This window comes from Hemitrygon akajei, chromosome 8 (assembly GCF_048418815.1).
Source record: "Hemitrygon akajei chromosome 8, sHemAka1.3, whole genome shotgun sequence".
NCBI lineage: Eukaryota > Metazoa > Chordata > Chondrichthyes > Myliobatiformes > Dasyatidae > Hemitrygon > Hemitrygon akajei.
In genome coordinates this window covers 170,524,364-170,539,796 of record NC_133131.1, presented here as the reverse complement: position 1 = coordinate 170,539,796, position 15,433 = coordinate 170,524,364, and the positions used below count along the sequence as shown (strand labels likewise).

General features: G+C 50.7%; 1 protein-coding gene across 1 annotated transcript in view; it reads left to right on the top strand.

The window, feature by feature from the left end:
* The window catches only part of LOC140732427 (E3 ubiquitin-protein ligase TRIM7-like), a 20,581-nt gene extending 6,361 nt beyond the window's left edge, over positions 1-14,220 (top strand). The window contains exons 3-6 of the mRNA XM_073055060.1: positions 1,978-2,208; positions 4,318-4,340; positions 8,047-8,180; positions 8,713-14,220. Of these exons, the coding sequence (XP_072911161.1) occupies positions 1,978-2,208; positions 4,318-4,340; positions 8,047-8,180; positions 8,713-9,233 (909 nt within the window). The 3' untranslated portion in view covers positions 9,234-14,220. The remainder of the gene's footprint in view (positions 1-1,977; positions 2,209-4,317; positions 4,341-8,046; positions 8,181-8,712) is intronic.
* Positions 14,221-15,433: the final 1,213 nt, after the last annotated feature.

The following is a 15,433-nucleotide window of genomic DNA, read 5'->3' as shown; positions in this document are numbered from 1 at the left end:
CAGTGTCCCAACAACCCTCTACACTGTCTACAGCTCCTCCAACCTTTGTGTCATCGAGCAACTTACTAGCCCACCCTTCCACTTCCTCGTCCAAGTCATTTATAAAAGTTACAAAGAGTAGAGTTTCCAGAGCAGATCTATGCAGAACACCATTGGTCATCGAACTCCTTTGCTTTGAAATTTAGGAGAATGATGGTTGTCTTATTGGAATTTTGAGGGGATTGAAAGTGTAGATGTTTGAGAAGTGGGTGGGAGGGGTATGGAGGGCTATGGTCCAGGTGCAGGTTGATGGGACCAGGCAGAATAATAATTTGGCATGGACTACAGACGTTTGGATGGGAGGTGTATGAGGAGCTATGACTTGGTTGCAGGTTGATGGGATTCGGGATCAGTTCAGTGTCGTGATGAGTGAAGTTATCCACTCTGGTTCAGGACCCTGATGGTTGATCTGTCCCTGAACGTGAAGAGTAGGCCAAGGTGAACTCGTGCCTGGATACTCGCTCAGCAGCATCGCCACGGTAGCATAGTGGTAGGTGCAGTGCTGTAACAGCTCAGGGCATCAGAGTTCAGAGTTCAATTCCAGCGTCCTCTGTAAGAAGTTTGCACGTCCTGCCTGTGCGCGCGTGGGTTTCCTCCGGGTGCTCCAGTTTCCTCCTACAACCCAAAGACATACCGGTTAGTGGGTTGATTGGTCATTGTAAATTGTCCTGTGATTAGGCAAGGGTTAAATCAGCGGGTGGTGTGACTCGCTGGTCCAAAGGGGCCTGTCCAGCACTGTATCACTAAATTACATAACTTCATAAAACTCCAGGGCAAAAGTTTGCCCCTGTACTCTTTCCCCCCCCTTCTTCTTCCATAAGCAGGTTGAGCTGGGACGTGGGCCACTAACTGCAGCTCGGCAGAGTCCTCAGGCCTGGGCCGCAGGTTGGTCAGCCCCGTCCCTTCCGTCTTCACACGTCATCCAAGCAAAGATCCTTCCTCTCCCAGGCAACTTCTGTTGGTCAGCCCCGTCCCTTCCGTCTTCACACGTCATCCAAGTAAAGATCCTCCCTCTCCCAGGCAACTTCTGTTGGTCAGCCCCGTCCCTTCCGTCTTCACACGTCATCCAAGCAAAGATCCTCCCTCTCCCAGGCAACTTCTGTTGGTCAGCCCCGTCCCTTCCGTCTTCACACGTCATCCAAGCAAAGATCCTCCCTCTCCCAGGCAACTTCTGTTGGTCAGCCCCGTCCCTTCCGTCTTCACACGTCATCCAAGCAAAGATCCTCCCTCTCCCAGGCAACTTCTGTTGGTCAGCCCCGTCCCTTCCGTCTTCACACGTCATCCAAGCAAAGATCCTTCCTCTCCCAGGCAACTTCTCTCAGCATTTCTGTAGCTCCGGGTTTTTATGGGATGGGGTTGCTCGTCGCACGCCTGACCCTCCCGAATTCACAGCCGGGCTTGGGACTGCCCGTGGCGGAGGTACTGTCCTTGTGGAACTGCAGTCAGCTCACAGATACTGAAGCTTTGCCCTGCTAAAGGTCTACCTCGCTCTATACACGCACAGTGCACATGGAGAGATGTAGACAGGCCACAGTAAAGACTGATGGAGGTACAGCACTCCTCTGTTGATGTCGATAAGAGAGAGTTTGTTCTGAAGGTAACCCCCAGACACTGTGTGAATTCCTACCTTCTGCACCCCCTCCAATGCCTCCGCATCCTCCCTGTCTCTTTTCTTCCCTCTTCCCCAGTCCCCCACCAAACCCCACCCATGTGTCACGGGCTGAAAAGCTCAACCAGTGGTGTTGGGAGGTGTGTGATGGCCGCCGCTTCTCAGCAGTTCCAAGTCTGGGGTCGAGGCTTCTGTTCTGGTCTTCCCCCACCCTCCCTGCCCTATCTCCCCCCCCCCCACTCCTCATGAGGGGAAGTAGCGTCCTCCCCCCACCCCCGCCCCGATCACGGACCAGGCTGAACGACGGGCCGCTGCTCTTGGTATTCCAGATGCAGATCACCCGGCTGAAAGGGAACCTGTCCAAGAAGTTTGCTGAGTGGCGGAAGAGCCTAGAGGAGGGGGAGTCGTCCTTGCTGGAGAAGGTGGACGAGGAGGGCGACCGCTTGCTGACCAGCACTTTCAGGTGCTCGGAGATGCTGGACCAGAAGATGGATCTGATTCAACAGATCGACGACAGGGCCCAGGACCTGTCCCAGGCAGACCCTCTCACCTTCATCCAGGTACCTCCACCTTTAGAACAAAGAGCAAAGTAAATTTACTATCAGAGTACATACACGTCACCGTGTACTACCCCGGGATTCATTACCTTGTGGGCATTCACAGTAAATACAAAATACACGATAGAATCAATGAAAACCTGCATTATGTCAGACAGACAGGCCCCCAATGTGCAAAGGACTACAAATACAAAAAAAATCAAAGTCATCAATAAATATCAAGAACATGAGTTGTAGAGCCCTTAAGAGTGAGTCCACAAACTGTGGAACCAGTTCAGCACAGTACAGGCCCTTCGGCCCACAATGTTGTGCCAACTTTTTAATTTACTCTTAAGATCAATTTAACCCTTTCCTCCTACATAGCTTTCAGTTTTCATCACCCACGTGTCTATCTGAGTCTCTTAAATGTTCCTGCGGTATCTAGGTGTATCACCACCCCGGCAGCTTGTTCCATGCAACCTACCTCTGACATCGCCGCTATACTTTCCTCCAATCACCTTAAAATTATATCCCTTTGTTTAACCATTTACACCCTGGGAAAAAGTCTCTGGCTGTCCACTCGATCTCTGCCTTTAATCGTCTTGTTCATCTCTATCAAGTCACCTCTCACCCTCCTTCACTCCAAAGAGAAAAGCCCCTGCTCACTCAACCTACCCTCATAAGACATGCTCTCTAATCCAGGCAGCATCCTGGTAAATCTCCTCTGCACCCTCTCTAATCCAGATAGCATTCTGGTGAATCTCCTCTGCACCCTCTCTAATCCAGGCAGCATCCTGGTGAATCTCCTCTGCACCCTCTTTAATCCAGGCAGCATCCTGGTGAATCTCCTCTGCACCCTCTCTGATCCAGGCAGCATCCTGGTAAATCTCCTCTGCACCCTCTCTGATCCAGGCAGCATCCTGGTGAATCTCCTCTGCACTCTCTCTAATCCAGGCAGCATACTGGTGAATCTCCTCTGCACCCTCTCTAATCCAGGCAGCATCCTGGTAAATCTCCTCTGCACCCTCTCTAATCCAGGCAGCATCCTGGTAAATCTCCTCTGCACCCTCTCTAATCCAGGCAGCATCCTGGTGAATCTCCTCTGCACCCTCTCTAATCCAGGCAGCATCCTGGTGAATCTCCTCTGCACCCTCTCTAATCCAGGCAGCATCCTGGTGAATCTCCTCTGCACTCTCTCTAATCCAGGCAGCATCCTGGTGAATCTCCTCTGCACCCTCTCTAATCCAGGCAGCATCCTGGTGAATCTCCTCTGCACCCTCTCTAATCCAGGCAGCATCCTGGTGAATCTCCTCTGCACCCTCTCTAATCCAGGCAGCATCCTGGTGAATCTCCTCTGCACCCTCTCTAATCCAGGCAGCATCCTGGTGAATCTCCTCTGCACTCTCTCTAATCCAGGCAGCATCCTGGTGAATCTCCTCTGCACCCTCTCTAATCCAGGCAGCATCCTGGTGAATCTCCTCTGCACCCTCTCTGATCCAGGCAGCATCCTGGTAAATCTCCTCTGCACCTTCTCTAATCCAGGCAGCATCCTGGTAAATCTCCTCTGCACCCTCTCTAAAGCTTCCACATCCTTCCTATAAATGAGGCAACCAGAACTGAACACAATATTCCAAGTGTGGTCTTACCAGAGTTTTCTAGAGCTGTAACATTACCTTGTGGCTCTTGAACTCTTAATTTCAAATGTAAAATTGACTTGCAATGAAGATTGAATTATATCCACATAATCTGTGACACTATCAGCTAAATTCATCTCCCAGAAGTACCTTTACAATTTGCCATCCAACATTTTGGATCTGTGCATCAGTCCTGTGTGCAAAGAATTTCTTGATAACTTTGTATGCCTGTCACCCCCCCCCCCCCCACCTCCCGCCTCCCCACACCTCCGGTCTTCTTCGCTCCAAGGGAAACAAGTGAACTAGTCCGGCCTGTCTGGTTCTTTGTAACTGAAACAGATCACCCAGGCTCCATCCTGGTGAATCTCCCCTGCACCCTTTACAAAGCAGTCACTCTTCCTATTGCGTTTCAGTGCTGTTTTAATGAGCAAATATGGACCTGTTAATCGCAGTGCTCTCATCGATTCTCTCTGCCTTTCTTCCACCCTACCCAACACAGGATGCGAAAGAGCTCCTTTCTAAGTAAGTTTGATGGAGTTGTTCAGTACGATTGGTAACTGATTTACGATTGCCTATAACTGAAATACGGCGAGAAGCTTTACTTAGTGTGTCATCCAGACAGATTATTCCATACATTACTTCATCAAGAAAGTTCGAAGTTAATTTATTATCAAAGTTCCATGTACAACCCTGGGATTCATTTCCTTGCAGGCATACTCAGTAAGTCCAGGTGCGTAATAGAATCAATGAAGAGGAGGGACAAACAACCAGTGTGCAAAAGACAACAAACTCTGCAAATATACAAGAAATTAAATAAATAAGCAATAAATAGAGAACATGAGATGAAGAGTCCTTGAAAGCGAGTCCGTAGGTTGTGGGAACAGTTCAGTGACGGGGCAAGTGGTCCAAGAGCCTGATGGTTGAGGGGTAATGCCTGCTCCTGAACCAGGTGGGGTAGGCCCTGAGGCTCCTGTACCTCCTTCCTGAGGGCAGCGAGAAGAGAGAATGGCCTTGGTGGTGGGGTCCCTGGCTGCCTTCCTGCGATGGTGCTCAGTGTTGGGGAGGGTTTTGCCTGCGATGGATCGGGCCGAAGGTGTAACAGGTACAGAGAATGTGCAGTGCAGGTCGGCAAGGGTCATGACGAGGTAGATCGTTGAGGACAAGAGCCAATCTTGTCAGATCGGCAGTCTGACAACAATGCCCTCCTTGAACCTGATGCTACGTGCTTTCCAGCTATTGTATCTTCTGTGGGGTCTTTGATTATGTGGGTCGCTTTACCGAGATAGAGCGAAATGCAAGTGGAGAGGGTGGAGGGCAGGCTGGTCCCTGCGATGGATTGGGCTGCGTCCACACTTCCTGCAGGGCTCCCGGGGGTGCCCAGTTTAGCACATGGATGCAGTGTATGCTGGATAGAGAGGAAAATCAGACTGGGAGAGGATTGTGAGATGGCTAAACATATTTTAAATGACTTAGTGGGCCACCCCTCTGAGTTATGAATGCTTAACTTAAAGACACTCTGAGAGCTCCCGTTATTAAATTCAAAGGGGAACCACTCTTAGGGGAAAACAGAAGCCTGTTCATGTGTAGCCTCCCTACGTAATCAGACACCATTGCTCCTTAAGAACACGAGCTGCTAGTTTCACTGCAGGAAGCCACTTTCCAATTGCTTTGGAAACTGACAAAAGTAATTATTTCTATTAATGTTTGTGCAACGATCCTTTACTAAACTGAGTCCACTCATACTTAAAGTGCATCAAAGCCAGTCTGTGAGTGTGGGACATCTTAACCCTTGCCTCCCCCTGGGGGTAACCAAGGGTAACGCACAACAGCACAGCACATCAAAGAAACACACACAATGCCGGAGGAACTCAGCAGATCAGGCAGCATCCATGGAAAGAGATAAACAGTCAGTGTTTGTGGCTGAAGCCCTTCATCAGGACTGGAAAAGAAAGGGGAAGAGCCGGAATAAGATGGTTGGGGGGCAGTGGGGGGAGGAGTACAAGTTAGCAGGTGATAGGTGAGACCAGGCGAGGGCAAAGATGGCTGAGTGAGGGAGGGAGGATGAAGAAAGAAGCTGGGAGGTGATAGGTGGAAGAGGTGAAGAGCTGAAGAAGGAGGAATGTGATAGGAGAGGACAGTGGACCATGAAAGAAGGGGAAGGAACAGGGGTATCAGAGGGAGGTGAGGAGAAGAGAAGGGGGCCAGAATGGGGACTGGAGAAAGAGAGAGGGGGGAGAAATTACTAGAAGTTGGAGAAGTCGATGTTCATGCTGTCTGGTTGGACGCTACCCAGATGAAATGTAAGGTCTTATTCCTCCAGTCTGAGTGTGGCCTCACCGTGAATGTAGAGGAGACCGTGGGAGTAGGAAGAAGAATTCAAATGGGTGGCCTTCACCTCCTTAATTGTCCCTCATCAACACTGTTCCTTAAAGTCGAGTAGCAAGTGATTTTGTGTATTTTTCCGACTCATGGACAAAGTTAGCTTAAAGATGCTGGTGAAATCCAGGGATGCCCTGTACTCATTTGAGGGCAGGGTCCAGCACCCTTCACATCCAGTCTGGGCCACCTGGGACCTGGTGCTGAAACCCTCGGTGACCTCCATTGGCCCTCCAAGGTTGGGAAAGAGGGGTGGGATTCTGGAGGGGTCCCGGTCATTGAGGTAATGAAGAAGCTGATGGAGGAGGCAGAATGGCCTGATGCGGGCGGGAGGGGTGGCGAAGAGCTTCCTGTGGGGAGGGGAAAGTGGTTCCTGGGTCATGCAGTGAGGTGGGGGTGACATCAGAAGGCCTGAGTTGGCCTTCCTGCTTCCTGACTTGTTGTGGATAGGTTCTGAGTTAAAAGTCAAAGAGATGGTAGAGGTCCTGAGGCAGAGACTTGGGAGAGGAGCTGGACTTGTTAGATGCTGGCCTAGGTGCTCTACAAGAGTTCCAACATGTTGGTCCACGACCTTCTCTAATCCCACAGTGAGACCACACTCAGATTGGAACAGCGACACCTCATAATCTGTCCGGGTATTCTCAAACCTGATAGCATGAATATCGATTTCTCTAACTTCCAGTTCTCTTCCCCCCCACCTCTATTTTCCATCCCCCACTCTGACTCACCTCCCTTCACCTCTCTCTCGTGTTTCTCCTCCTTCCCTTTCTCCCATGGTGTCGTGGGTGAGGTCTCACGGACAAGGACTCTGGACATGCAGCCTTGGTAGTGAAGGATTTTATTTACAGAAGACAAATGTGGGAAAATGGCAACAGGAGCAACACGCACACACACACAACTTACAGTAGTCGGATCGGCAATAAAACACACGCAGACAATTAATAACAAACGTGGGAAAATCACATGGGACCGAAGTACGTACGTACGTACACACACTCTCGCACAACACACACTCTCGCACAACACACACACTCGCACAACACACACTCTCGCACAACACACACACACACACACACACACACACACACACACACACACACACACACACACACACAAACACACACACACACACACACACACACACACACACACACACGTCAATACGATACCCGCCACCCTTGACTTTGTGCAGGCATGGCTCTTCTGCTTGGGGACAATACTCACACTCCAACCCTATTCAATGCACAGCTCACCCACAGCAGGGTGGTCCCTCGGAGATAGCAGAAAAGAGAGCGGGTCAAGCACATGGGGCTTCCTTTATACTGCAGCAGGGCTATTGAGTCCCACCCAGGTAATTCACAGGGAAGGGAATGGCTTGGTGCCAGCCGAGTTAAGCTGATTAGAGGCCAATTGCCCGAGGCCAAGTACAAGCCTAATTAAAGGGGCCAATGGTGAGGTGTGCATTGCTGGGCGAAGAGGGGTCAAACCTTGACTGGCAGGTGGTGTGACTTTCGACCAGGTAATGGGCACGTGACTGTCATGTCCCCTCCAATATACATGGTCACCCTCCTTGCCTATCAGATTTCTCCTTCTTCAGCTCTTAGCCTTTTCCACCTATCACCTCCCTGCTTCTTACTTCATACCCCCTCCTCCACCCGCCTGGCTTCGCCTATCACTTTCTAGGTTGTCTTCCTTCCCCTCCCCACTCACCTTCTCTTTCTGGCATCACCCCTCTCCCTTTCCAGACCCGATCCCGTGTTTTGTGTGTGTGGCTCTGGATTTCCGGCATCTGCAGAATCTCTTGTGTTCTGGGTAAGTCGGCGCCAACTGATGACTCCACACTTCTTTGCAGGGCCTTGGAGATCCGAGAACAGACAGTTCCGACCCTTCGCAAGGATGCGCTGAACATGAAACTGATAGCGGAGTATGCCAAGGAGCTGGTTGATAAGTCCATGGTCTACCACTCGGTGATAACGAGCATCATCGGTGAGTGAGAGTAACCGTGGCAACACTTGCAAATACTATTTGCAAGTAACATACTGATTACAGTGCCAATGAGCACCAATCTGGGTTCCATTCCTGTCGCTGTCCGCAAGGAGTCTGTACCTTCTCCCTGTGATTGCGTGGATTTCCTCCCACAGTCCAAAGACATGCGGGCTAGGGTTAGTAAGTTGTGGGCTTGCTGAGTTGCCCGATAACACCTATGGGCTGCCGCCCGTACACCATGAGATAATGTCAAGAGTCCACCCTGTTGAACTGGGGGATGGCTCAGTAGCCTTGAACCGTTGTGGTAGAAGCTGTCGTGGAGCTGGTGCTCCCTGCTTCCAGGGTTTGTATCTTCTGCCTGGTGGGACAGGGAGGTGCGAGAGTGACTGGGATGGGTGGGGTCTTTGATTCTGTTGGCCACATTAGTTGACAAGGTGTCTCTCTTCTCCCCCCCCCCACCTCTCCACACTCTCTCTCGTCTCTCTCACCCTCCTGTGTCTCTCTCCCCACCCCTCTGGCTCTGTCGCTCCAGGTGAATGGGCATGCCTCACTTTGGACCCCAGGACGGCCTACTGGTTTCTGACCATCTCGGAGGACGCGCGGTCGCTGATGTTCGGGTACGACCTGCAGCCCTACCCGTCCAATCCCGAGAGGTTCCGTACTCACCGGCAGATCCTCTGCTGCCAGAGCTTCACGTCGGGCTACCACACCTGGCTGGTGGAGGCCGAGGGCATCGCCTGGGGCCTTGGGGTGGCCTATGGGAGCATCCCGCGGGAAGGCCACGGCTCCGACCTGACCAACAGCGATAAAGCCTGGTGCCTCCACTTCAGCCACGGCTCGCTGACCGCCAGCCACCATGGCAACCACACCGACATCGTCAGCGACCCCACCCACAGCAGGTTTCAGGTGGAGCTGGACTACGAGGCCGGCATCATCTCCTTCTACCAGGTCGATGACGCTCCTAAACACTTGCACACGTTCCAAACCACCTTCACCGAGCCCGTGTTCCCAGCGTTCTCCTGCTTCTACATTTCCTCGCTGCGGCTCTGCTGAACCGATGAAAGTGAAAATCACAAGATGGCCATTCAGCCCATCTACTGCCTGCTGCACACATCTTCTCACTTTGATTCAGGCAGTCCCTGCTGACAACCATGCATCTAACCCTAGGCCAACCCTTTCCCCATCTGCTACCTTGTCTACTCAGCCACCTATGTCTGCTAGGCACACCTTCAGGTCAGAGAAACAGGCCATTTGGCCCACTGGCTCCTTGCTGGTCACCATGCATCCAAGCCTAGCCCAGCCCATTCCCCATCTCCTACCACGTTTATACAACCTTCCCTTCAAATAATTTGCTCACCTAGTCTCACCCATCACCTCCCAGCTTCTCACTTCATCCCCCACCCACCCACCTTCTCCATCACCTAGTCTCACCCATCACCTCCCAGCTTCTCACTTCATCCCCCACCCACCCACCTTCTCCATCACCTAGTCTCACCTGTCACCTCCCAGCTTCTCACTTCATCCCCCACCCACCCACCTTCTCCATCACCTAGTCTCACCTGTCACCTCCCAGCTTCTCACTTCATCCCCCACCCACCTTCTCCATCACCTAGTCTCACCTATCACCTCCCAGCTTCTCACTTCATCCCCCACCCACCCACCTTCTCCATCACCTAGTCTCACCTATCACCTTCCAGCTTGTACTCCTCCCCCTCCCCACCATCTAATTCTGGCTTCTTCCCCTCTTCCTTTCCAGGTCCTGACGAGGGGTCTCGGCCGGAAACGTTGACTCTTCATTCCCCTCCATTGATGTTGCCCGAGTTGCTCAGCTCCTGCAGCGTTGTGTGTGTTTTGTTGTGGATTTCCAGCACCTGCGGAATCTCCTGTGATAGAATGAATTCCCTCTTTTGAGTTGAGCTCCCTGGGAGTGGATTCCACGTTCCCACCCCTCCCTCGATAAAGGGGTTTCCCCGCAACTTCCCTTGGTCCAGACAGTGTAGAGACATTCAGCCCAGCAGCAAGCCCTTCCAGTGACCAAGATGCCCACTCAGGCCAGATCCATTTGCCCGCGTTTGGCTCATCTCCCTTTAAACCCGGGTTCACAACCTTTTTTTTAATGCCATGAACCACTACTATTAACTCCGTGGACCCCAGGTTGGGAACCCCTGCTCTAAACCTTCTCCTGTCCACGTACCTGCCTAAGTGTCATGTGCCTGCCCCTAACACACCCTCTGTCAGCTCGTACCCGAGGGCATGCATTTAAGGCAAGCGTGGTAATTCCAAAGGAGATGTGAGAGGCAAGTATTTAACACAGAGAGTGGTGGAATACGCTCCTGGCGTGGCGATAGAGGCAGATATTTTAGAGACTATTAAGAGATGTTTAGACAGGAACATGAATGTGCAAGAAATGGAAGGCTATGGACAATATGTAGGCAGAAGAGATTGGTTTAGCTGGCCACTTGATTACTAATTTAACTGGTTTAGCACAATCTTGTGGGCTGAAGGGCCTATTCTGTGTTATGTTCTCATTCCAATGCCCACCACCCTCGGTGTGGAAGTTGTCCCTCAAGTCCCCTTTAAATCTCCCCCCCCACCTCTAGTTTTAGCCCCCCCCCTACCGCCCTGGGATAAAGACTGTGACCGTCCACTTTATCTCCGCCCCTCGGGATTTTATATTGCTTCTAGAATATAAAAACAAAGAAGTAACATCGATGCTTTATAAAGCACTGGTGAGGCCTCACTGGAGTATTGTGAGCAGTTTTGGGCCCCTTGTCTAAGAAAGGATGTGCTGACATTGGAGAGGTCTCAAAGGAGGTTCACGAGAATGATTCCAGGATTGAACAGCTTGGCGTGTGAAGAGCGTTTGTTGGCTCTGAGCCTGTGCTCACCGGAATTGAGAAGAATGAGGGGATGGGAGTTCCCGTTGAAGCCGATCTAATGTTGAAAGAGTAGATGTGGAGAGGATGTGTCCCCTGGTGAGGGAGTCTAGGACCAGAGGGCTCAGCCTCAGAATAGGACGGAGATGAGGAGGAATATCTTCAGTCAGAGGGTGGTGAGTTTGTGGAATTCATTGCCACAGGCAGCTGTGGAGGCCAAGTCACTGGGTACACCTGAGGTAGAGGTTGATAGGTTCTTGTTTAGTCAAGGCATGGAGGGATGGGGGAGAAGGCAGGAGATTGGGGTTGAGAGGGAAAGGGATCAGCCATGATAAATGGCGGAGCAAATGGTCTAGCTCTGCTCTTATGTCCTATGGTCTTTCTGAGATATACGACCCCATCAGCCTCCTACACTCCGGGAAAATACGCCCCAGACTCTCCTTATAATCAAGCACTCTAGTCCAGATAACGTGCTCATAAATCTGTTCTGCTTCATAACATCCTTCCTATAGCTGGGCGAACAGACGGTAAACAATGCTCCAAGTGTGGTCACACAACAGCCAGTATGGCTGCTACGTCAGGCCCCAGCTTTTGAACTCAGCTCTGTAACCAATGAAGGCCAGTGTGTTCACCACCCTCTGCCTCTCTGCTTTCAGGACACCGTGTTCCCAGGTCTCCCGCTTCCACACACTCTACAAGGCCCTGCCACTTACTGTCCAGCACTTGCCCTGGTTTGGGTGACCAAAATGAAAGACAGCAAGTATGGGCCCACAGGCTGGAGACGCCAGGGCAAAATGCAGATGAATAGAGTTGAGGATGAATTTCTTCAGAGGGTGGTGAATCTGTAGAACTGATGAAGGGTGGTAGTGAGTTAAAGAGACTGTGGGGTAGGGATCCTCAACAACGCTTCAGACCTTTTGTATACAACGCTCCCGGGAAAAGGCAGGAATGGCGGAGGGAGCCCCGGTGGTTTTCACTGTCCTCTGCAGGGTCTAGCACTCTGACGCCTTTCAGCTTCTGAACCGTACCAAGGTGCAGGCAGACAGGAGGCTCTCGGTGGTGCTCCTGTAGAAGGGAGGCCGGGGAGGCTTGCACGCCTCAGAAAGTGTAGGTGCTGCTGGGCCTTCTTGACCAATGAGGAGGTGTTGTGGGTCCAGGTTAGATCGTCCATTATGCGCACACCAAGGACGTTGGGTCAGGGACGACGACCACATGGAGGGCCTAGAAACCATGGAAGATGCTGACAGTGTGGATTTAGAGAGAGTGGTTCCACTTGTTTAGGGCACGAAGCTTTTGTTGTGGGACAGTCACCCCAAAATCCAAGATTCATTTATTTATCCCATGTACATAGAAACTGCTCTTAGGGTATTATGAGCACATTTGAGGCCCTTATCTAAGAAAGGGTGTGCTGACAGTGGAGAGAGAGAGTTCAGAGGAGGTTCATGAGAATGGCCATGGGAACGAAAGGGTTAATGTATGAGAGGCGTTTGATGGCTCTGGGCCTGTACTTGCTGGAGTTTAGAAGCATGAGGGGTTCTCATAGAAACCTATTACTATTGAAAGGCCTAGACAGAGGGGATGTTTCCTAGGGTGGGAGAGTCTAGGACCAGAAGACACAGCCTCAGAAGAGAGGGATGTCCATTTGGAACAGGGATGAGGAGGAGTTTTCCTTTAGCCGGCGGTGGGGGTGGGGGGTGACTCTATGGAATTAATTGCCACAGACTGTCGTGGAGGCCGAGTCATTGGGTATATCTCAATTGGAGGTTGGTAGGTTCTTGATGAGTAAGGGTGTCAAAGGTTACAGGGAGAAGACAAGACTAGGGGTTGAGAAGGATAGTAAGACAGCCATGAGCAGACTCGATGGACCAAATGGCCTAATTCTGCTCTAGTATCTTACGGTCTTATGGAACATACAGTGTGTTTGTGTTAACAACCGACACAACCTAAGGGTCAAGTGTCACCTCACATTACGGAGCCGGTGTAGCATGCCCACAGTGGTCAGCACGACAACACACAAGCAAAGACGAAAACCACAACAACAGAAGCAGCCCCTCCCTCCCTCCCTCCTACCCACTTGCACACAAGCAGTCCTCTAACACCAGGGCAGGCTGGCTCCGGGTCTCTATCTACAGCCCCCAACCCAGGCTCGCAATGCCTGGCGTGCCATCGGCTCTCCAGTTTGCTGACGTGGGAAACCTCACGCCCCAAAGATGAAAGAACCCTAACCAGCACTGATGCACAGAGGGATCTTGGGGTCCAAGTCCTGAGCTTCCCAAAAGTGCCCACACAAGTAGGCGGGGTGGTAACAAAGGTACTTGGCCTTCATCGTGACTGTCAGAGTAGCAGAGTCACGTCTTGGCTATTTCATAGCTTGGCCAGGGCACACTTGGAGTGTAGTACACAGTGCTCATTAGGGAAGGATGTGAAGGCGTGGGGAGCGTGCTGACAAGGTTCACCAGAACACTGCCTCAATTAGAGGGGATGCCCCACAATGTCATCTTCCTGTTTGTGACTCTCCCACATGTGAAATAAACACAAACACATAAACAGAGGAGAAAGTCTGCAGATGCTGGAAGTCACACAATGCAAGAGGAACTCAGCAGGTCGGGCAGCATCTGTGGAGGGGAATAAATATTCGGCGTTTCAGGCCAAGGCCCTTCACTTGGAGTGGAGAGGGAAGGGGAAGAAGCCAGAATGATATGGCGGGGTGGGGGGGGGGGATGGGGAAGGAGTACCAGCTTCTTATTCTGGCTTCTTTCCCACTTCCTCTCCAATCCTGACGAAGGGTTTCAGTGCGAAACATTGACTGTTCATTTTGCTCCATTGACCTGCTGAGATCCTCCAGCATTTTGAATTCATTCCAATTCCGCCCTCTCTCTGGGTGAGAAACAAATTCCTCCTCAAATCCCCTCCCTTAAACCCCTCTACTTTTAGATAGAATTACTCTGACCTAGCCTCGACATAACCGAGCAATAAGAAAGCACAGGCTCTGCCCTGAACAGATTTCTGACGGCTGAGACCACTAACGCGGCTTCTTCTGTTGGTGTTTGACAGCATTTTTAACTGGATCTTTGTGCAGTCTGATTCCTCCACACCAGCCAATCCTGGTGTTGTAAAATGTAGCGTTTGTAACATTCCTCAGCTAATAAAATGCAAAGTCCCCATTCCCTGACTGAATTCTTGAAATTAATGTATTGCAGCAGCAAATACACAATATATTTAAAAACTTTTAATTTCAGTAAGAAATATCTGCATAGCTAGTGCAAAAAGAGAGCCAGTGAGGTCCAGTAAACAAAAATAGTGAGGGAGTGTTCACAGGTCAATGTCCATTCAGAAATCTGATGGCGGAGGGGAAGAGTGTGTGGCTTCAGGCTTCTGTACCTCCTCCCTGATGGTAGCAGTGAGAAGAGGGTATTCCTGGGTGATGGAGGTCCTTTATAATGGATGCTGCCTTTTTGAGGCATCACCTTTTGAAGGTGTCCTCCATGTTGGGAGGGCTAGCACCCATGATGGGGCTGGCTGAGTTTACAATGTCCTGCAGCTCTTTCCAATCCTGTGCAGTGTCCCATACCAGACAATAAAGACGTTAGATTGCTCTCTGTGATACATCTGTAGAAATTTGCTCAAGCCATTGGTGAGATACCACATGTCCTCAGAGTCCTAATGAACTCCAGGCACACTGAGAGTAGGTCAACAGGGACGAAAGAGAAAGGTGTGTTTCCTTTTCTTTGTGCGTTCCCTGTATTTGAAACTTCCTGGTGTCGTGGTTTCTCGTGCCCCACAAACGACCAGGAGACGCAGAAGATTCTTCAAGAAGGGTTAAACTTTAATTTGCAAATCAAAGCTGAGACAGTCATTGAACTAGTCGCCGATTGCCCACCGATCCTTGTACATAGCATTTTTTATAGCAATCTCCTGGTTTAGTTGCATTAGCATATCCAATCGCGTATCACAAGTACACCCGCCACTATTGTTTCTACCCATTGACTTAATCATGTTCTAATCTACATCTCTTAGCTACCTCTCATTAACACACCATTGTCTTCTACATTCTTAAGATTTCATTCCCCTACTAAATTGGATACATGCATAGCAGATAGCAAACTCAAAGCTGACTACGTAGTTTTGATTACACAGCAAACAATGCAACTTTTATACTCCAATACTGGGAGGGTGTTGGAGTTTCCTCATCTCCTGCTGCATCTTTGGGAATTCTGGGGACCTTGCGCTGGAGTTCTGGTGAGAGAGGGATCAGCATCAGACTTATTCCCGGATCGTACGATGCTGGGACTTGTTTTGCGGCGGCATTACGGTGCAGAGACGTAAACTTACTACAAGTTACCAAAATAAATGGTAAAACAACAAAGGAGTGGGGAG